The sequence below is a fragment of the Gopherus flavomarginatus genome, chromosome 2, assembly GCF_025201925.1.
Source record: "Gopherus flavomarginatus isolate rGopFla2 chromosome 2, rGopFla2.mat.asm, whole genome shotgun sequence".
NCBI classification, from domain to species: Eukaryota; Metazoa; Chordata; order Testudines; family Testudinidae; genus Gopherus; species Gopherus flavomarginatus.
This window is the reverse complement of record NC_066618.1, coordinates 290,318,205-290,341,516: the sequence shown is the minus strand read 5'-3', so window position 1 is coordinate 290,341,516 and position 23,312 is coordinate 290,318,205. Positions and strand designations below refer to the sequence as shown.

Genomic DNA, 23,312 nt, shown 5'->3' with positions numbered 1-23,312 from the left:
AAGGAGTTATGGTCTCAATTTGCAGTGGGGGAGGTTTAGGTTGGATATTAGGGAAAACATTTTCACTAGGAGGATGGTGAAGCACTGGAATGGGTTACCTAGGGAGGTGGTGGAATCTCCTTCCTTAGAGGTTCTAAGGTCAGGCTTGACAAAGCCCTGACTGGGATGATTTAGTTGGGGATTGGTCCTACTTTGAGCAGGGGTTTGGACTAGATGACCTCCTGAGGTCCCTTCCAACCCTGATATTCTATGATTCTATGTGCCTAAGTGCTATGCTTAGGGCCCTACCAAATTCCTGGTCCATTTTGGTCAATTTCATGGTCATAGGATTTTAAAAATAAAAAAAATTCATGATTTCAGCTATTTAAATCTGAAATTTCATGGTATTGTAGTTGTAGGAGTTGTGAGGGGGAGTGTCACAAGATTATTGAGGGGTGAGTTGTGGTACTGATACCCTTACTTCTGTGCTGCTGCTGGTGGCGGCACTGCCTTCAGAATTGGGCAGCTGGAGAGGGTGGCTTCTGGCTGGGAGCCCAGCTCTGAAGGCATCGGCGCTGCCAGCAGCAGCACAGAAGTAAGGATGGCATGGTACGGTATTGCCATCCATACTTCTGTGCTGCTACCTGCAGAGCTGGGCCCTCTGTCAGCAGCCGCCGCTCTGCACCAGCACGGAAGTAACGGTGGCATGGTATGATATTGCCACCTTTAATTCTTGCTGGTGGGACACTGCCATCAGAGGTGGGCAACACCGCTCTCCAGATGCCCAGCTCTGAAAGCAGCACAAAAGTAAGTGTGCCAATACTGTGACCCCCCCTACATAACCTTGCGATCTCCATGAAGAGTGTGATTCAACTAGAAAGTCACTTCCCTGAATCTGACTTGATGTTGCTGTGCTGAGAAGAATTTGCATATCTCTTTGCCAATCATGTTTAAAACGATGGGTGCACCCTTCTAGAGGCATCCAGGACTCATTGCAATTTTTGCTCCAGGAAGCCATTAGAACTATTTAGCAGGTGTTGTTACCCACATACATGTCACTGTCTTATCAAGTCACAGGGTCCAATTCCTTTCCTCAATAACAAACTGTTAAGGGGAGATTTTTAGTCTGTAGTGACAGACATCAAAAATTGCCCGAAGGTTAAAAGCATGAAAACCGTTTGCATCTGAGCATTTTCAAGCATAGCATTGCAGTGGCAATCTCTGTGGTGAACTCTGTCTTTGTGCTCTCTTGTTGTTTAGCTGAGATGACAGATTAGCTGGAATAAAGTTAATTAAAGCAGAATAGTGATGAGACTGATAGACATTTCCTGCTGGATGAAGAAACTGCTGTAGGCGCTTGCTTGTTCCCTGCCTGCCAGCGACAGGATTCAGGAGCGCCCGTTGACATCAGTGGGAGCTGCTGGGGAATCAGCAGTGTTGAAAATCATGCCCCTTAATTAGGTATCTAAATCTTGATTTTAGTGGGTAGTAGGCAACACTGTCACCCTGTGCCTGAAATTGTGGCCATCTAATGGTCATTCAGTGGCTTGTGTAAAATGAATTGCTGTTCTCAGGCCAGTTCCTAGTAGCCATTTGTCCACAGCACGGCTCCAACTACAATATTTCACAAGGGTCATCACTCTTGTGGACAATGGGGCTAATCCAAAGCCCACTAAAGTTTTTTCCATTGACTTTAACAGGCTTTGGATCAGGGCATGTTTACCAGCCATTGACTGGGCGAAGGGCTAGCATTATATTCTGAGCTGTAGAAGTGGTCCTTCCTGCATAGGCTAGGAGCTCACTAGCATTGCAACTTAGGGCATTCTTGCATTGCTTCTGCTCATGCTGCATCATTTTGTATAACATAGCTGCAGTGTTGTTCTCCCTAGGACTGTTGGTATTGAAACAGTTTTTTTTTAATAAATTACTAAATTTCCCACTGCAAACTCTCAAAAAAAGGAAATTAGAAAAGAGCCTGCTGACTTCCATCCTTCTTCTGTATTTTAACTAGCAAGCCCCTGCGGTTTGGAAGGAAAACAAATTCAATTTCCAGGAAGTTTTAGTATTTTTCGTTTTTGTCTTCAGTAGCCCAAGGTATGGTGGGTTCCAGGGAGATTCCCATGGGAACATCACTCAAGGAAAATGAAATCACATATACCTACATAAAACTAGGAACTGAAATTAGGAATAGCACTAAAACAAAGACTCCTTCCTCCAAATAGTTAGTAGTAGTGTTAAGCAATTCATGGCAGCTTCTTGTAATTAGATACTAAGTAATTAATTTACTGAGTAATATATTTAAATGGTTTTAGTTTCCATTTGGGAAAAATAAAGTTATACGTGAGAATTTTGTGCTCGGAAAAGGTGCCAAACTGGTGGCCCTGGAGAGTGAAATCCTCTTCATCTGCAGAAGTAGGGCCTCAAGTTCAGCAAAGCACTTGTACTTCTGTACTTGAGCACTTGCTGAAAGTTAAGCAGGTGCTTAAGTGCCTTGCTGAACTGAGTCCTAGGATGCAAGGTGGGCAAAAGCAGTGCAAACTTTCCTCGGTGCCTCAAACATAATCTGTATGGACCACCTCTAAGGCCGACAGGGTATTTCAGTCTCCTTGGCTCATTCAGTCACTGGCCTCTCTGATTAGAATTGTAGTAGTGGCTTTTGTGAAATGGACAGCTGCTCCCTGAGAACAAGCCTGATAAAGGGGGAAATCATGCCCTGCAGACCCCTGCATAAATTTCCCTGCACCCTATGCTATCTCTGTGGCACTGTCTCCCTGGATGCTATGGAAAGCACTCAGTGGGCCCTGGGATCCATATGGGGCAGAGAAGTAGGGAGAGGTCAGGACAGCACAACTTCTTCCTTCCAGCCCTGCAGAGATTTTGAAGAAAGACAGTTCAACCTGGAGCTGCAGTTTTATTGTCTTTCTCCTGAAACACCCTCTGCAGCGATCTCCTCCTTTTAAGTGGACTGTTCATAGGAAGATCTAGCTGCTGGGGACTTGAAACTTTGGCAACTGTGTGTGTGGTGGGGGGACATGTCAGGCCACAGAGCCCACAAGTCAGTCAAGGGCCTCTTCACAGATGGCCCTGGCCTCTTGCTGATTTCCCAGGAGATCAAGAGGGTTATTGAGTGAGCCCCACAGCCTATTCCACAGGGGAGCAAGCCCCATCTCCCCATCTTCACAGGTTTCTCATGGAAATTTCCTCCCCAAGAGCCTTATTCCACAGGTTTTGTGGCCAGAAGGTGCAATCTGGCCCTGGTGATGACCATGTTGTAGATAATAGGGAAGTAGAGTGATACCCACCAGCCTCAGTTCAGATAGATGGCTGAATGGCCATCAAATGTGAGTGAATATTAGCCATTGCTGGGCTGGGCTGGAATTGATTCATTGGCTCAATGACCCAAATATTCAGTGACCTACAAGTCTGGGTTTACAGGTGTTTCCTTCATGTTTCAGTGTTTTCTTTAATTTTTGTCAACTAATTTCCAAAATATCTTTAAAATGTCAGTAATTCTATGCAAACAACACACCTTTGTCACATTTGGTGTCAGGAATGAAAACTGGCTAATGTTTCTCTTTGTGGTGTGATGGTTGTGGGTGGAGGATTTGATGTTCTTATGGCAAATGAAAGGTGATGAGAAGGAGCCAGGAAGTCCTCTGAATCATAGAATATCAGGGTTGGAAGGGACCTCAGGAGGTCATCTAGCCCAACCCCCTACTCAAAGCAGGACTAATCCCCAGATAGATTTTTATCTCAGTTCTCTAAATGTCCCCCTCAAGGGTTGAGCTCGCAACCCTGGGTTTAGTAGGCCAATGCTCAAACCACTGAGCTATCACTCTCTCCTAAATGTGTGTTCTCATTTTTTGTATGTCGAGGTTGTGATTCACCTGAGCTTGAATTTGGGTTAATGAACCTGTAAGCTAACCTGCTACACTAGGGATTTCTCTGAACTTGGAGCTTTACAGAGAGCTCTTTTGTGACCAGTTGTGTTCTTCTCAGAATTATAAACTCAGCAATCAACAGCAAGCTCCTTGCAGATACCAGGCAACCTGTAAAGCAGGCTTTCAGGCGCTCTGAAGGATGGATCATGAGCTCATTTCAGCGTCAGGTGAAGGCAGGGAAATAAAACATTTCTGAGGACTGCACTCACAGTACTTGGATTCCCAAATACCCAACTGAGTCACTTGATGGTCATCAGTGTTTTTAGTGGGGAAGTAAATGAAAACTCATCAACAGAGCGCTTGTTAGTTATGAGGTATTGCATTTCCACAAAAGACACAGGGGCAAAGAACTTCAGCTCCAGCTTTTGTCATGTCTTCTGAGCAACAGAAGTGTCTTTACATTTGCTTTCGGCACAAAGGCTGTGTCTGCCAGGAACTTTCAGCCTGCTCTTCAGAGCCTAAAAAAATCAGGTGAGGCTGAGGGGGACTGGTAACAAGTTATTATAGCTTTTCCCCACTTTAAATCCATGTGATCCGCTGTTCAGCAGCATCTATGTAATGAGTCAGTGGTTTCAGTCCAGTTCCTAGCACAGAGGTTTCCACAGAGCCATACAGGCAGTCCTAGTACAGAGTCCAAGAATGGACACATCCAGCAGTGTAATCAAGGGTAAACGTGCGTAAATGGAATTTTTCCACTTCTCATTTGGGGAATGTGGAGTTTAGGTTAAGTTCATTTACCTACTTCCCCACTGGACACTTCCAAGTTTCAGTGGAAGCACTTGGGCCAAACACGTGAGCCCAACACTCAAAAACAAGCTAAACTTTAAGCACATCCCATTCAACAAAGCCTTAAGACCTGTTGATTTTAATGGGACTTGCATCCATACTTATAAAGAAGCTTAAATGCTTTGCTTAAATGCTTTGCTGAATCAGGGCCTTGGTAGGAGCCAGTAAGAGAGATGCTCCTGCCAATGCTATGCCCATCCCGTGGGTAAATACAAGGGACTTCTTCTCCCCAGGGCTGCAAATGTTATCATTTGCCAGCACTAAGTTAACTGAGACAATGTGTTGGTCTGCTTGGCTTTCGTTACATGTACTGGGTGGGAAGAGTAGCCAGAGCAGTAGCTAATGGGTCTCTCTGCACTAGGACTCAAAAGTCAGAGTGCCAGGGGGTTGGGGGGTGAAAAGCTATCTCCTATAACAGACCTGAGCTAACTCACTTCCTGCTATGTTTCCAGGGAGAGGGGTTAGAGAGGACAGCAGGCAGAACAGGAGCTTGGGGCACCAGAAAGTGCCCAGGGCTTGAAGTGAGGAGATATAGGGTAGGAAGCCCAAGTGATTGGTAACAAAGGGGGATAGCAGCTCTGAGACTTGGGGGATTTTGAAGCTGAGCAGAGAGAAGGGGAGACAACAGCAGGAGAGAGAGAGAGGAATGTCTACACTGCAAAAAAACCCAACAAACAAACAAATTAAATGAACCCATGGCGGCAAGTCCTAGAGTCCAGGTCATCTGACTTGGGCTTGCAGGGCTTGTATTACAGAACTAAAAATAGCAGTGTAGACATTCCCACTCAGCCTGGAACTTGGGCTCTGAGACCAACCCTCCCTCCCTGGGTTTCAAAGCCGAAGCTCCAGCCATTGGAGAAGGAACAGCTACACTGCTATTTTTAGCCCTATAGCATGAGCCCCGCAAGTCAGTTGACCAGGGCTCTGAGACTCACTGACTTTTTTTTTCTTTTTTGGCAGTGTAGACGTACCCAGAGAGGGTCAGGGACAAGACAGGAGGGGGATGGACCAGTAGAGTAGCAAAGGGTGCCACTGATGCCCTTGGAAGAAGAGTCAGGAAGATAGGCAGGTGAGGAAAGGGAATGGAAGCACAGATGGTAATTGGCAGCATTTCAGGAGCTTAGATATCGGAGGCACTCCCACAGCCAGCACTCCAGCAAGGATGGGAGGGTTCATGGCCGAGCACCAGCTGGGTTGACTTCTCTCCTGAAACAAATGGAGACCTTGTGGTTTTTAGCTCATTATTCTGAAAGGTTCGTTAGGGAATGGGGTGGTGGTGGAGGGAAGGCCAATTGAATCTGTCAGCAATTTAAAAGGGGCCTGTTTCCCTCTTCAGAGAATCACACAAAACCCATGTACAAAGCAGACAGTCATGCAACAGGCAGTTCACACAAATTATGTGCCAAAGTTACATGAGGCCCGGCTGCGTGCCCATTGGCAGGACTGATGTGACTGACCTGGCTGTCCCTCACCAGACCTCCTCTGCACTGCTTCTGTGGCTTTTTGTTGCCACTTCCATGCCAGATTTATTCTCCCCTGGGGCTTTGGTAGGACAGTGGCAACCCAGGAGACTGTTCTTTTTTGATATGGAATTATTGTGGGCTCCACAACTTGAAGGGGAGGGAGCTCTTACACTCTCTGTTTTGCTGTGTAAGAGACAGGATGCTGGCACCAGGAGAATCCATGGCGGGGGGGAAGGGCAGTTGGGTGAGCAGCTAGCAAACAGGAGTTGGCTCTGTTGGGCCAAGTCCTAGGTCTCCCTAGGTGAAGGGTAAAGTGCCAGTAGGGAGCCAGAATCTGATGCTCGTATGCCGTCCAGCTATTCAGAGGTGCTGCGCGCTTGCAGCTCTCCTGGGGAGCTCATTCAGGCCACACAAGCAGCAGGTGTTATATTGTAAAGGCCTCCAGTTAGCTGTGTGGAAATGGAGCTGAGCAGCTGGTGAAACGTGTTAACAGGACATGTAGAAAATGACGAGTTGAGCCAGACAGAAATAACTCTGCCAGGGGTCCAAGGTCTTGCTGTTGTTGGAGATCTGTCACAGCATACAAGGAGGTAGGAGTTGTGGTTGCTGCGTAGTGACTACCAGGAGACTTCTTCAATCTGGCTTTTGGGAAAGAATTTGCGGTTCATTGGGGGTGTTCCATTTATGTGTGTGTTATAGCAGAAGCAACAGTAATGATCTAAACCACAGTAATATCTGCTCGGATATCTTGAAGGGCTTAGCTTCAAATCAGGTAATTCAAAATGAAAGCTAATGACCGGGGCATTGGTTTGCATAAAGCATGAATGACTTTGAATCCTTGCTGTAAACTCAACCCAATCCTTATTTGAGGTGGCTTTTATTAAAAAAAAAATTGGATGTTTTAAAACACCTGCAGCCTGAATTTTCAGCAGCGGCCTCTAGTTTTGAATGCCCAGGTTCCACTCTTCCCTTGCTCCTCTGGGCAACGTCAGGAATGTTACCAATGCGAATAGCTTCCTCAGTGCTTCGCCCTTTATTTATTGCTGCTAAGGCTTTGGGGTTCTCACTGGTGCCTGCAACACTTGGCAACAAGATTGACTCAAACAGGTTGATTCTTCGTCTTCTCAGAGATGGGCACCGATCCTACGAGGCAAGCTATGCACTAGGGATGTAAATAGGGTTTTAAAATACTAACCGTGTAACCTGTTAAAATTCTATTGGTTAAATGGTTAACCGTTAAGGCGTTCACATAGGTAGGGAACTAGCACTGTGAGGGGGGAGGGTTGCTGCAGCACCCCTACATTTTATGCTGGGCTCCACTGTTGGCTTGCATCAGCGGTCCCGGTGGCCGGCCCTGTGCCTGGGGTCCTGGCTGCTGGCCCTGTGCTTGGGACTCTGCTGCAGCTAAGATGCTGGGCACGGGTTGCAGCAAAGTCCCTGGGCATGGGGCAGGACCTGGGCAGGAAGCAGAAGCCGAGACCCTGGGCACACAGCGGAGTTCCGGGTACGGGCTGGCAGCGGAGTTCTTGGTGCGGGCTGGCAGTCAGGACCCCAGACACAGGGTAGCAGCGGAGTTTAATCATTACTTGTCCGAAACCGATAAGGCTGATTCTTATCGGTTAAACAGTTACACTTGTACTCAGTGCATAGTAGGGATGTAAATTTCTGCTAAATCTGTTTGCAGAGTGTGTTTTGAGAAAGCACATCTGATTCCACAAGCTAACGGAACAGTAACATCTCCTTCAGGGCTGGCACTAAAAGCAGTGCCTGCTTTGTCTGGAATCCGATCCAATATCATCCTTTCATGCTGCTCCAGTTGAGTACGTTCACAGGATGTGTCAGATCTGCCTGCCTGCTTTTCAGATGTGAAAAGCCCCCCACTGCAGCAGAGTATCCAGACAGGATGCTTCACTTATCCGCTGGGTAGCTAGGCACTGAGGTGGGGGTACCTCATCAGGGAAAACCCAACCTGTTCAGCATAATGTAGAACAGTCTGCAAAATCCCAGGTTTTGGTATTTAGGATGAGGGCTGGGAATGAATCATCTCCTCACCACATGAATGAGGAAGAGCCCCTCTAGGCTAAAGCTGGCATGCACTGCTGGAGGAGAGCAGACACACGTTTGTGTTTTTACTGGCTGCCAGATGCAGCAGATTTTTTAGACATCTACATCATGGCATTGGGAAATCTTGCCAGGACACGCAGGGGCTTCCGTTGGAGTCTTTTGCTCTTCGTTGTTGTCGGTTACATTTCTCTCTCACTTCCTCTTCCCCAGGAGTGTATTCCCACAGGGCCTGCCTGATGAATATGCCTTTGTAGCCACCTTCAAATTTCGGAAGGCTTCCAGGAGAGAAGACTGGTATATTTGGCAGATTATCGACAAGTACGGCATACCGCAGGTATGGGGCCCTTTCCAGCCTTCGGGAGCAGCCGTGTTTCGCACAGGCTGGCTATGCCGCTTTAACCCTTCACTCCCCATTCCGAATGGACTGATGAACATTCCTTTCGACTGCCACTCTTTCAGTTCATTCTGCTAAAGAACTTTTTCCTTTAAAATTGGACACGGCCCATGGTTTACATTGGGAAGGAGGTTTGCTCAGGCAGTGTCTGGAGTTAGGAGGAAATGAGCAGAGAAAAGAAACTCTCCTAATTTTCATAAGCACTTTGAGTCTTTCAATAAGTTTATTCAGTCGGCGCTTTATAGAAAAATTACTGATTGCCCCAGAATAGGGGAGGATGACCTCATGGTTAAAGCACAGGACTGGGCCTCAGGAGAAGTGGCTTCTCTTCCTGACCCTGCCACAGACTTCCTGGGTGACTTTGGGCAGGTTACTTAACATCCCCTTGCCTCAGTTTCCTCCCCTGTGAAATGGGCATGATAATGCTTCCCTACCCCACATGGGGTTTGTGAAGGTGAATTTATTAATGTTTGTAAAGCACTTGCAGAACTTAAGATAGAAAGTGCTATAGCTGTACAGTCACAGAACCTAGCGAGCACCCCCTCCTGGCCACTCATTAAGATGGCTGTGAGAGGGAATCCAAGGCTCTGTTGCTCCGGATCCCCAGGGATTTCAAGCATTTGGAGCCTCAGCAGGCTCCAGCTTTGGTTCCTTGCTTGGACTTTGTGGCACATTTTCTGGGCACCAAATAGTCTGTTACCCCTTCTTGGAAATGGGACTCTTCAGCTTATTTTCTCTAGGCCCCCCAAAGCTCCCAAGATACCCAGTTACTTAAATACACCCTGCCCCACAGCTCCACCTCAGAGGCATGATACTTCCAGTTACAGTTTAATTCTTTCAGAGGCACACCATGGTTGGGAAGCAGTTCACGCACACTCTGACACTTTGCACGGAGTCGAATGCGTTTGTTCTTTTATACCTAATCATACAGAGAACAGAAGAGTGTGGATCACACAAAACAATAAACACAACATAGGTCACTTTTCAATCTTTCACCCTTCACTTGGGAGTTCTTTGGGGCCACCCATTGTTGTGCCCTGCCTTATGTATACTGTTACATGATGGGTGGTCAATCCCCCATGGAGTCCCTTACCCAGCTTCTGTGACCTTGCTGTCTCCTGCCTGATGCTTCCTCTCTGGTTCCCCCTATTTCTGTGTGTTTCTTTATTTAAACCCCTCCTGGTGACCTGTTCTCTTTTATTCTATTCCTGGTAAGTTTCCACTGTTCCTACCTCTCCCCCTGCCTCCCCCTTCATTCAGAGGCATAAGCTAGAATGGTTTTCCAAGGCTTTTTGAACTGCTTTTTAGCATAACCTTTGTATAGTTAAAGTACTGTCATTAACCTAAGTCTTTCCCTTTGTCCCTATCTGGTGTGTACCAGCTGCAAGACTTTGGTGGATCCACATACATGTAGACATGCATGATACTGCAGTTGTTCATAATGCAACTTCACAGTAAAAAAACGGAATTCATATGTTATACGTACATAGCCCCAATTCATCATGAGGTGCAATCTATCATCTGTTGCCATATAGGTTTTTTAACACCACACCATGTTGTCTTTTTTGTTTGGGGAGTGGGTTGTTTTGCCTAATGTGTACGTTTTAGTTTGTTTTTACAGAGTTACTTGTGATTCCTGAGTGGGCTGCCAGTGCTGATTGATTTAGCAGTGCTTCATATTATTATTCCTTTGGATTTGAACTTCCAAAGGATGTGGAGAGATATTCGAGACACTCGGGCAGCACGGGATGGGTGTAGTATAAGAACCTAGCTAGCTGGCTAGCTAGAGTCTAAAGTCAGCCAGTGAAGAAAGGTTAATAGCACTATCTTGATAAATTACCAGCTGATTTTTGATAAAAGGAAATGTAACTTACTGTGAAACCATACTCCCTTCATTCCAAATCCTATATATCAGACCCAGACAATCAGTCATTTCCTGTTGTTCATAGCTGAAAAATTGACCCCCTGAAGTTGGGAAAGCAAAAAGCAATGGGTAAAAATTTCAAAAGTGCCTAAGTCCCATTTTCAAAATGACTTTAACACTTAGAAGCCTTAAGTCTCAGTGAAAGTTAACACGACTTAGGCTCCTAAATGCCTTAATCGCTTTTGAAGATGAGATTTTGGTGCTTTAGAAAATGTTACCCTTGATCTGCTTACTCCTACATCCATGGCTTACTATGTACAGTACTTGAGCCGTCCGATGGAGGAATTATGAGAAACAATATGCTCATAGCAATGGCCTTGGAAAGAGAAAGAAAGAGAGTTAGTGGGTGGAGTGTGAATTCCACAATACTGGAGGTGATAGGAGTTTACCTATTACCGATTAAACTGGGCTCTTTCTCTCTTATTTGAAAACTTGATTGAATTTGAGTCCAGTCACTCAGAGCCCCTTCCTTCTTTGTCATGGCTTGGTCATTTCAGTCATAATGGTAGATAATTTGGACATCATCTAACCTCTTTAACATGCCTTATCTTTTCTCAATCTCATTTCCTACTCCATCTTCAGGCATGTCCCTCACACCCTGCTTATATCTCTTTCCCGTCCCCCCTGCTATTAATAACTTTGACTCTGTAAAGCACTTGGGATACAGTTTATGTGAAAGGATGAATGTACGGAGAATGAAATTGTGTTTGTATCGGCAGCGTTCTTCCTCTTGATTCTCAGGTCTCTATCCGCCTGGATGGAGAGAACAAAGCTGTGGAGTACAGTTCCATTGGGCTGACCAAGGATGCAGTACGAGTGGTCTTTCGAAATGCCCGAGTAAGCGATTTGTTTGACCGCAACTGGCATAAGATCGCCCTCAGCATTCAGTCCAAGAGCGTCTCCCTCTACGTTGACTGCAAACTAGTGCAGACGTTGCCTATTGAAGACAGAGAAAATATTGACATTCAAGGGAAGACCGTGATTGGCAAACGCCTGTATGACAGTGTTCCCATAGACGTAAGTACTGAGTCTGTGGATTCATTCCCAGGGGAATGATGTCCATCTGTGCAAGGGTGATGGGGTTTTCTGGTGTCACACTCTCACTGGACCCTCTCTTTATTCATCGTCATTTTCTGAATCTTTGCGTTTGATTAACTGTCTGAGAATGGCTGACATCTCATCAGATACCAGGGTTTCCATCTTCTAACCTGAGAATACTGAAGTGTGCAGTACAGGGATGGAAAAAGGGGGCTCCATTTCATCCTTCCGGCCAGTCTGAGCTTGCCGTTGTTAACCCATGTCCTCAATCATAGGTACCGATCACCCGCAAACATAATCACCAAATGTATGTAATACCAAACAACATGTGAACATCTCTTTGCTGTCCCAACCTGGCCCTACATGGGGTTTAGTAGTTAGAGGCAGGAAAGACTCATTAAATCACTGAGTCCTCTCCTGCAACATCAGAATATGGTCCTCACCGCGCAGAGAATACATCCGGCATTAAATTTGTACCATGCTTGGTCTTAGTGAGAAGATCAAGATACTAACACTGGGCCTGATTCTCTTCTTACATGCATGTAAATCAGGGGTAACTCCATTAAAGTTATAAGGGGCCTGGGCAAAGTGAATGTTGTGTGCATGCAAAATGATTTAGTAGCATTTTACCCACAGGGGGAAATGACTGTGTGAGTTAAACACAATGAACACCATCCTATCTAACTGAAATTGCAGGGGGAATTTAGGAAGGCAGAATGTAACTTTCCAGATAGGAATTTGGCCAGGATGCAGAGGTTAATATACATCCTTACTCTTGTGAAAAGCACCACAGGATCTTTAATGAACCCAGAGAATCAGAATCCTATTAGCATAGTGCCCTTCACAGAATGCTGCGGTATTGACAGAGAAGGATGCGTGTCAGCTATGGAACCCCCAGAACCGTCATGATCTGGCCTTTGTCTGTATTGTCTGCACTCTTTGTATCGAAACACTGAGCACAAGTTGGCATTAATAATTCACAGTCGCTGAAACATGGCCCTATTGTCTGTCTTTGTTTTCTAGTTTGATCTTCAGCGGATGGTAATTTACTGTGATTCCCGACATGCCGAGCTGGAAACCTGCTGTGATATTCCCTCTGGACCAGTAAGATGTTATTTTGTTTTTATGTATATACACAGACACGCTTAGTTTAGATCGATTATCCAAAAAAGGGGTTGCAGCTGTGTGAGTCTGATGTTATAAAGGTAGTGAATCAAACTAATAGAATTGGTAACACGACAGTGATGAGTTTACTGAAAAAGAGAAAAGTATAAAGAATTAAACTTTTCCATGTCTCTTTCCCCTGTCAAACTATCAGGGGAAAGAGAAAAATCTGAAGGGTTCAACTGCTGATTGAAGAATAAAAATTCCATGTAAAAGTAGTCAGTGTGTTTCCTATTGCGGCTGTATGGGAAGAGCTAAGACAGCAACATTGCTAGTTAGTAGTCTCAGTCTACTTGCCAATGGACAGAGATCTGCTTTGCAAAAAACACCAGCACAGTGTGGAAGAAGTGTGCAATGCCTCTGTCGCTGCTGTAGCTATTGTTAGGATAAACAGGTTTGCAGGGTCCAGACTGGTACCTTTCACTAGTAGTTTTAAAAACCCCAAATCCAAGCAAACACTTGATTCTTCTGATCCTCAAGTCTCTGGAATTCGACATAGTTTGCAACATGTGTCAGAAAATACCAATTTGGCTTCCATAAAGTGGATCAAAGGCAAACGAGGTTTCTAAAAGGGAAGACCTGATAATCACACGAGCAGTTTGCTTTTAGTGCCAGGTGACGGTCATTACTGAAGCACCACCTGCTGAAATAAGACCCACTGTCAGCAGCGAACAAGTGGGCCCTCCAAACACCCTCAACTGTTCCTGTCCTGCTGGAGAAAAGGTGAGTGTGTGAGTGACTCTGTGTTCACTTTTGGTAGCCTTTGTTTCTTCTCCCTGGCCAGCCCCTTTGGTTTTGGGAGTAGGATCTAGAAGAGGACCTGTAGTGCCAGTCAGGATCACAAACTCCTCGATTGTAAGCTTGTTGGGAAAAAGGACTGTGTCTTAGGGGTTTTGTCAGCACTCAGTTCACTGGATCTTGATCCTGATTGTGGCTTCTGGAGATCAACCTGGAAAATGAAGCAGCAATTTTTACCGCCCTTTATAAGTACAGGTTTTCTAAGACATAACAGGAATAGGCTGGTAGGGTAAATGCGAGCCATGCAGAAACAATCTCCTTGCCTTTAGTGGAGTTGAGCCTGTTTAAGTCAGCAGTGAATGGGGCCTTTAAAGTGTTAGCACTGCTGCAATATTTTCATCGCTGACTTTTTTCTTTTTGTGTGTCGTTGCTCCAACCTTGAGGCCATGTAGCTTCCCGTCCGTTGCCCACTGAAATGGACTCTTCCATTGTGGGGCTCTTTCTACTGTCTCTGATGGGCCCCTATTTGCTGGCATGTAGTGAGAAGGGCAGTCTCCAAATAGTCTCCTTGTTCTCTCTTTAGGGTGAGAGGGGCCCCGCTGGCCCTGAAGGTCCTAGAGGTCAAAAGGTCAGTAGTATGTTTTCCATGTTGTCTATTTAAAAATACCGTATGAGGTGCTGGGTTATTCTGTATGATGGAAAAAGTCTAAGGAACAAAGTCCAATAAACTAACAGCAGACAAGAGATGGGTTGGATGTGTCCAAGGTGGACTATGGGGAACCCAGTAGTTAGTGTGTGTGTCTTGACTATGCTCACCCCTAAGTTTCACTGAAGTGGCTTTATGTATCTTCTAGAAGCTCTACCATGCCACATTTTTGTTTCTACATTGGCTACATTCTTGTTTCTACATTGGCTGTTTCTACATTGGCCTACCTCACAACTTTGATGGCGATTCTCCAGTAATTCTGCACTGTCCCCAAGCTAAAAGGCCACATCATTGCTGTTAGTCATCCACCAGAACTTTACCGAGACTAGGGTAGAAGGATGGAGCCCTGTAATCCAGTATCCCACCAAGAGCATTTGAGTCATGGGGTGAAGTTAAATATGGACTATATTTCTAGACAGGTTTCTTCTTAGAATGCACAGAGTAAACCAATCATTCTTTCCCCCGATGATTCTAAATCCTACTTAGCTGGATGATGCTTACCTCTCATGAAGTGTGAGAGGCAACTCTCTTATGCTGTACGATTTGGGAGGTTAAAAATCCCAAAGCCTGTTATTTTAGAGAGGCTCACTGTGCTCTCAATAGTTAAACGTTTCTGGGATGCGGAAAGAAATGCTTTAGATGTATATTTTCTGCTGGGGCAAATGGAGAGAGGCCTGTTGACTTTAAGCTGCAGCTGTTTAAAATGGCTGAGAATTTGGCCCGTTGTTTCCATTGGACTATAAATAGCCCTGTTCCTATTTTAATCTGTGACAGTTTAAGTGATGATGGGCTGTTCTTCAGAATGACAGAACCATGAGAAATGACTGCGAGAAGAACACAAAAGGATGGCAATGATAAAACGAAGAAAGAAAATGTGTGTTGTCTCACCCACCGGCACAGCCCGGTAACAGACTCCAGGAACACTAGGGACTAGCCCACTTCACTCTCAGTAAAATGGTGTGAACACAGTTCTGTAGAGGGAGGATTGAATCGCAAGCCTTATTCACTGATCTATGGCTAGTAATCACCTGGCTTTGATGTTCCATAACCCAGGTGCATCCAAGGACCTATAAGGTTGGTGTAACAGTGATCTAATGAGCTGTGCAGCGACCCAGGGGTTGGGGACTCTTGAATTTTAATACAAGCTCTGCTGATGAATCCCTGTGTGGGAGAGGGGAGGTCATTTAACCTCCCTTACACCTCAGCTTACCTATCCACTAAATAGAGCTAATTTTTTGTGCCTGCCTCACAGGGATGCTGTGAAGATTAATTAGTAAATGGATGTGAAGCCCTTTATGGCATTTGTGGTCCACTTAATATCTAGGCTAGATTGTCAGTCCTTACGCAGCCCAGAGGAGAGTATCATCTCTGCACCAGCCTGTACATGTGTAATGCTGACAGACCCTGGTCATTGACGGGCAGGATTGAACCTGCGCCCTTTGTAGTTTAAAGCATGAGCCTCTACCACATGAGCTAAAAGCCAGCTTTCTCTTAGCTAAGGCTGTAGAGCAGACTCATTTAACTCTCTCTCTAAGTGGTCTTGGTGCCACTAAATGGGACAGAACCCCAAAAGAGAAAAAATAAAAGCCGCTTTACCGCCACCAGTTCATTCTTCGGTGACAATTCGGCAGCAGGTCCTTCCCTCTGAGAGGGACTGAGGGACCTGCCGCCGAATTGCTACCGAAGAGCCGGAGGTGTCGCCCCTTTCCGTTGGCCGGCCCAGGCACCTGCTTGCTGTGCTGGTGCCTGGAGCCGTGTCAAAACCTAGTCCCAGATTTGGACCTTAGCGTCCAAAATATGGGGGTTAGCATGAAAACCTCCAAGCTTAGTTACCAGCTTGGACCCGGTAAAGCTGCCACCACCCCAAAAATTAGAGTGTTTTGGGGCACTCTGGTCCCCCCAAACCTTCCCTGGGGACCCCAAGACCCAAATCCCTTGAGTCTCACAACAAAGGGAAATAAACCTTTTCCCTTCCCCCCTCCAGGTGTTCCTGGAGAGATGCACAGAAGCAAGCTCTGTGAATCTAAACAGAGGGATTCCACCCTCCCCGTTTCCAGCCTTGGAAAACAGAAGTACCGAAAGCTAATCTCTCTTCCCCCCTCACCCAGAGGGAATGCAAAGTCAGGCTAGTAAATCTAACACACACAGATTTCCCCCTGACTTCTTCCTCCCACCAATTCCCTGGTGAGCACAGACTCAATTCCCTGGAGTTCCCCACTAAAGAAAAACTCCAACAGGTCTTAAAGAGAAAGCTTTATGTAAAAAGAAAAAAAAATACATAAAAATGGTCTCTCTGTAATAAGGTGACAAATACAGGGTCAATTGCTTAAAAGAAATATGAATAAACAGCCTTATTCAAAAAGAATACAATTCAAAACACTCCAGCAACTACACACATGTAAAATACAAAAAAACATATAAATCACTATCTGATCTTTTGTACTTGCAACTGGGAAACAGAAGATTAGAAAGCAAGAGACAGAAATCCTCCCATAGCCGAGAGAGAGACAGGCACAAGACAAAGAACTCAGACACAAACTTCCCTCCACCCAGACCTGAAAAAGTCTGGTTTCCTGATTGGTCCTCTGGTCAGGTGCCTCAGGTTACCTCTTTCCAGGTGTAAGAGACATTAACCCTTAGCTATCTGTTTATGACAAGCTGGTCCTGACCCTTGGGGAGTCCAAGCTCTGTCCACTCTACCCTCCCCCCAACAGCAAGAGCAGTTGTGCAAGCACATACAGGGAAGCATGTATACCTGACAAAAGGGTGAAGTAACTTACTCCCTCCCCAGAGCAAGGGGGAAGCAGGGAAGGGATTGTGACCAAGTCACAATTCATTCTTTGCTCTGTTCCAGGGGCAGTGTCACTACACACCATCCTTGGCTCAGGGCAGTCAGTAAGGGTACAATCTAGCCCTAAATGATTGTGGGAGCTAGTTTTTTCCCTCAGATAGACACACTCCAACCTCATGGAAGTCGTCAGCAGTTGTGCATATGGATCCCAGGGCCCTTAGCCATTGATGCTGAGAGTGATTCCACAAGAGTACGTTGATTTCCTCTGAGGGGAAAAGTCAGGGCAGGAAAGCTTGGAGGACGCTCTTATTGTGACATTGTCTGACTCCTGTGAATGTTCCATGCAACTGAGCAAAAATCAGAAACAGGGGAAGAAGTAGATAACCTTCTATTTTTCTTCAGTTTAAGTCCCATAACCTAGGGCAAACCATGGGAACTCACAGAGATTAGAGAAAGGAAAAGTTCCTTTAGAGGTGGTTGTCTCTGCCTCAGCCCACTATGTTGTCAAAGAGAGGGTAATATACTGTGAGACAGCATGCTTTGTTTTGGAAGGACTTGTAGCAACAAAAAAAATAGAGAAAGACTCAGAAATAGACTTGGAAGAATCAGTGTGTGTACAGGGGAGACTGAGTTTGGTTGTTAATGTGCTGCAGAATACAACTGTTAACACCATCTTTATTTAAATATTCTTGGATGCATCATGCTTTTCACACCTATTTTCATAGGCTTCTAAGGCCAGCAAGGAATACTGTGATCATCTAGCCTGACCTCCTGTATAACACAGGCCATAAACTTCTCTGAATTAATTCCTGTTTGAACTAGAGCAGATCTTTTAGAAAAACAAAGATCCCATCTTGATTTAAAAGTTGCCAGTAATGGAGAATCCATCACAACCCATGTAAGTTGTTCCAAGGGTTAATTACCCTCCCTGTTACAAATTGGCACCTTCTTACTAGTCTAATTAAAGAATTAGACTTCAGCACATCTCTCTGGGTTGTCTTCATCAGAGAAAGTATGTGTCCTGACAAGAGATGGAGATGAACATTTCTTAGTTACAAGTCCACAAGGGCAAATCGAATTCAGCACCATATCAGAAATCATGGTTAAATCCCATTTTATCTGGAATGAGGAAATCTTGGGCTGCTGCACGAGCTACTGTAGCTGGCTCTATGCTATTCCTTCCCAGTTAGGGGGACCATATTTCCCTAAGCTGAATATGGGACAACTGGTAAAATTACTCGTATTCAAGCTAGTTCCATGGCAACCAATCAGAACTATGCAGTACAAACATTCAAATTCACATCAAGTTAACTGAGCCCCGTTAAAAAGAAATACTGCATAGTTTACTGGATTGTTTTCACACACCCCTCCCCCCCCACATGCGGAGAGGTGACACACACACACACACACTCTGTACACCTTGCTCACACAGGGAGGGTGATCGACCAACCGACCTGACCCTCCCTGCCCGCTGTTCTCTGCCCTCCATACCTTGCTGGGCCCCCAGAATGGACACACCTCTCCTGGCACCTGGCACTGCAACTTCCTGAGGCAATGTGGGGGGACACATGGGGTCACATCTCCCCATTCCCCAGATTTCTGCCAGGGTTCACACCAGAATGTGGCCAGCAGCAGCCTTTCAGCTCTGTGCAGGCGGGAAGAGAAGGGAAGGGAGCTGCTTCCAGTTGCAGAAGAGGAGGAGAGAGGAAGGGATGACCTGGCCCGTGTCTTTGCAGAGCTCATCTCTTCCCTCCCTCCCTCCTTGCCACACCAGGCTGGAAGCAGCTTGTCCCTTCCTGCCTGTACAGTGTGGAAAGGCAGCTAAGGGGTTGGGATGGGGTGAAGAGGGTGCTAAGCCACTGCCGCAGGGGCTGCTGGGAGCCTGCAGGTTTGGGGCACTAACAGGCTGGAAATTGCTTCCCACCCCCACTCCAGAGCTTAGCTGAGGAGCAGAAAGGCTTCCCCACTGTGCCAGTGCTGTGCGGGGCTTTGGCACATGCAGGGCTTGGATCCTCTTGCCAGTGCCCTGAGCTGGAGGTCTTGGGCTTAAAAACGGGATGTCTGGTCACCCTATAACCTGGAGTAGGATGTAGGAGTCCAGCAACCCCTGACTGATGTAAGAGCTTCCAGCAAGAGGAGCCTTGAGGTTGCTCTGAGTTGTGCTAGGGGCTGAACTAGCCCATGTCCGTGGGTGGGATTAGGGTGTGGAAAGATCATTCAAACCCATCTTTGTTCTTTCCCCTACATTACACAGAATTCAGCTCCAGAGCTGGTAGAAACTTTTTGAACAAAAACAAAACAAAAATTTGAATTTTTCACAATTTTTTTTTAATTTTTCTAGTTTTTATGGATGAAATTGGAAAATGAAAAAAACCCACATTTTTCAGTGTATCACTTTTCTTTTCCCCCCTCTTTCTCATTTTCCCCTTTCCCATTCTTGCTTCCTTTTTCAAAATAGAAAAAGGGAGGCCAGGGAAGAAAACCCCACAACATGGAAAAAAACAAAAAAAAAATTCTGAAACAAAAATGTTCATGACAAATTTGGAATAAATGAAAAATGGTTCCGTATTGAAACCTGCAGAACAGAGATGACTGACATTTTTGAAATTTTTCATTATTTTTTCCCTTTTGGGGACCATTTTAACAACGAAGGGATAGAGCTCTCGGGATCACAGGTGACAACTTTTCCCGATGCTGGTGGGTGCTCATGTCCCCCCCGCCTTGACTCCACCCCTGCTCGGCCCCCATTCCAACCCCTTTCCCCAAAGTCCCTGCCCCAACTCCACCCCCTCCCTGCCCCTGTTGGACTCCTTCCCCAAATCACCACTCCAGCCCCACCTCTTCCCCGAGTGCACCGTGTTCCCCCTCCTTCCCCCTCCCTCCCAGCGCATGCCGCCGCAAAACAGCTGTTTGACAGTGGGAAGCTAGGGGGAGAAGAGGTACACTCAGGGAAGGAGGCAGAGTGGAGGTGGAGGTGAGCTGGGGCTAGGTGCTGCCTGTGGGTGCAGAGCACCCACCAATTTTTCCCCATGGGTGCTCATGCTCGGGATCTAATGCAGCCCACATTTCAAAGGCTGGGAATCCTCGCTGTTGAAAAGGAATTGTAAAAGTAAGGCCTTCTGAGGGTGCCCAAAGGAGACGTCTCTTCGCCTTGACATTGCCCCTTTGAGGATTCTATGCGTATTTTTAAATCCGTGACTGCGTATAAATCACCCAGGCTTCCCATGTACTGGAAACAAAGTGATGCATGAATGGACTTTCTGATTGCAGCAGCACCTTCCCTGTTGCTAGCTGTTAAGCTGGGGCTTTGGGGAATGTGGGCTTCAGTATTGGGAGGCAAATCTTTGATACACTTAAATAACAAAGACATATTTGAAATATTGAATATACAAACGTTAACATGGGGCAACTCTTGAGTTGAATCAATTGGGTGGCACAATCAGCAGTGGCCATGTGCCTTTCAGAAGAGCAATGTGTTTTACAGTCTTGTGGTGCTCACATCCCTTTCCTTTCCTCCAGGGAGAAAGTGGCAGCCAAGGACTTCCTGGTTTAAAAGGAGAAAAAGGAGACTCGGTAAGTCAGAGCCTGACTGATTTTGTAGTGGAATGTGAGAGATGGCAACAGGATTGTTCTCCTACTGATTGCATGAGGCTTATGTTACTGTGAAAGGACTTCTGCTTATTGAGCGGTCCCTCATGGCCAGAGCTCTATTTTCAGCAGACTCCCTCTATTCTTTGTCTTCATGGCTTTTTAGGTTATGTCTACACTGCAGTTAGACACCCATGGCTGGCCTGGGTCAGCTGACTCGGGCTTGCAGGGCTCAGGCTGCAGGACAGTGAAATTGCTGTGTAGATATTTGGGTTGGAACCTGAGCTCTGGAACCTGACGAGGGGAACATCCCGGAGCTCCGGCTCCAGCCTGAGCCTGAAGATCTACGCTGCAGTTTTACAGCCCTGGAGCGCGAGTTCAGCTGACATAGGCCAGCTGTGGGTGTTTAATGGCAGTGTAGACATACCTTTACAGACATGTCCTACCACCCTCCACTTGGGGCTGTTTTAATGATCGCAAACAGTCCCACTATAAAGTCCATCACTGCAATCCAAAGGTTCCCACGTATCTCTGGCTCTTCTGCTATTTACAAAGAGCTCTTCCCCTGCCGTAGCAGAGGTGTCTTTCCCTGGAGTTTTGCCTTCTGGCTCTGGCATCCTTCTCTCACCAGTGTTTCCCCTGTTCTAAGGGAGAAGACCCCATCTATATACCGTCCTTCTCCAGGGAGCTCCTCCCGCTTGGCTGGAAGAGAAGGGAGCCCTGCCCCACCCTACACTACAGAACTTCAGATTCCAGGCCTTTAAAAGAACAGTGTCCTAGTTACCCAGGACTGCTTCCTCTCCTCCACTAACAAGCCATTTCCTGGGCCCTTGATCCTTCCAGCTCCCTGGAATGGGGTTTTCTGGCCCACTCTGTTCTTCAAGGGTCAGTATTCTCCATACAGCTTGTGCTCGTCCTCTGAGCAGGGATGATATTCACCCTTCTAGTGTCAGTCAGCTGATGCCATTTTCTGTGTCTTTCAACGCTTTGTCACTCAACCCGAGGGCTAGTTGGCCTGTCGTTGGCCTTTTAGTTAAAATGTGCGAATTGGATACATTGAGTGCGTAGCACATCCAGGAGGGACACTGTGGTGCATTAACACACAAAGGAAAGAGTCAATCTTTGCTGTTTACAGGTGACATTAAGGTGACATTGGGATCTCATTTCAATCAGGTGCTCCTGATAAAAAATGACACCCTCTGGTTCATTATTTAATAGAGAAAAAAAGGCTGGGTTTCTAACAGCGATTGGGACTAATGAAAGCTGAGGGTGTGTCTGTTTTTGGAAGCTTAATATCATAAATATTAACTAACATCATATGTCGAATCAGGAGTAAGTGTGGTCTGGTGAGAATGGGGATGCTGGGGTTCAGAGAGTCTAGGTTCTTTTAAGCTGCTATATGTTGTCTGAACTGGGGAAATCACTTGATCTCTTTGTGCTGCCCTGTTACATAGGTGTGTAGACGGGCCGACTCACCCCCGCAGCACCTCCTGCTGGTGACTTCTGGGAATTAGCTCGGTCCCAGCCCAGAGCACCCTCTGCAGGCCGGTGATCCACCTGTCCTCTGCTGGCCCCTGTGTCCCTCCCTGGACCCCGGTGCCCCTTTAAATGGGTCTCCCCCCTCCCAGGGGAACCCCCACCCCACTATCACACTTTGCCTCAGTATTGGTTACTGCCCAGTCATTGTCTAGCCCCCACACCCTGGGGCAGACTGCAGTATCAGCCTCTCATCATAGGCAAAGGGGTTTTGGCCCGGCTGTCTTTACCCACCCTCCGGCTGCCCCTCTGCAAGCCCAGTACCTCAGAGGCCTAGAATTAGGCCCTGCAGCCTGGGGAGTTGCTGGCCTAGGGCTTTCCAGCTCCTAAGGCCTTTCCCCAGCCCTGCCTTCCTCTAGGTCCCCTGGGTGAGTTCCCAAGCAGCCAGGCCTGTCTCCCTCTCCAGTCAGAGACTGTCCTGGCCTTCTGGTTTCACTGCCTCTTATAGGGACCTGCTGGGCCTGATTGGAGCATGGCCATAGCTGAGCCCACTTTCCCCAATCAGCCCAGGCTTCGGGCCCCAGCCTAGAGGCTGCTTTCTCCAGGTCCAGCCCCCTTTCCAGGGCTGCTTTTAACCCCTGGAGGGCAGGAGCAGGTATCCACCTTGCTACAAGGTGTAATAATATTGATCTATATAATAAGTGCATCTTTAATTAAATAACGTGTAACCCTGAAGAAATGTAGGCAATTTCCTAAGCAACCACGTGATTTTGTTGTTGCACATCCCGTGTTCCTCTCCCACCAGGATTTATCTCCATCTCACCTTACATTTTGTTTGAACTTTGCTCCTGATCCTGCAGTTGGACCAACAGGGACAGACCTTTGTACCTCTGTAGGACAATTGCAGGACCATGACCTTGGATTATAAACAGTCCCAGAGGAGGATCTCTGTCTTCTGCTTTTCTTCATGTAAAGAGCCATGCACATATGCCCCTGTATAAATAATCATGAATAAAATCTGCATGGGTATTTTGACAAATAATATTTATAGAGTGCTTTGAGATCCTTGAATAAAAGTTGCAATGTGGTATTCTATATTAAATTTACCTTCCCCTCTCCTTTCTAGGGCAGAGGACCATATGGCAGAGGAGAGAAGGGAGAACAGGTATGGTGATATTGTTAATTATACAACATGGTTAGATCATAGCTCACTCCACTACTTTGTTTAACTCAAATTCTAATTTTGGGACCCATGGGAAC

General features: G+C 46.4%; 1 protein-coding gene across 5 annotated transcripts in view; it reads left to right on the top strand.

The window, feature by feature from the left end:
* The window catches only part of COL22A1 (collagen type XXII alpha 1 chain), a 372,600-nt gene that overhangs the window by 134,029 nt on the left and 215,259 nt on the right, over nucleotides 1–23,312 (top strand). For all 5 annotated transcript variants that reach the window (XM_050940514.1, XM_050940513.1, XM_050940511.1 and 2 more), the window contains exons 6-12: nucleotides 8,444–8,567; nucleotides 11,293–11,568; nucleotides 12,613–12,693; nucleotides 13,363–13,476; nucleotides 14,075–14,119; nucleotides 20,508–20,561; nucleotides 23,179–23,217. In XM_050940514.1, the coding sequence (XP_050796471.1) occupies nucleotides 8,444–8,567; nucleotides 11,293–11,568; nucleotides 12,613–12,693; nucleotides 13,363–13,476; nucleotides 14,075–14,119; nucleotides 20,508–20,561; nucleotides 23,179–23,217 (733 nt within the window). The remainder of the gene's footprint in view (nucleotides 1–8,443; nucleotides 8,568–11,292; nucleotides 11,569–12,612; nucleotides 12,694–13,362; nucleotides 13,477–14,074; nucleotides 14,120–20,507; nucleotides 20,562–23,178; nucleotides 23,218–23,312) is intronic.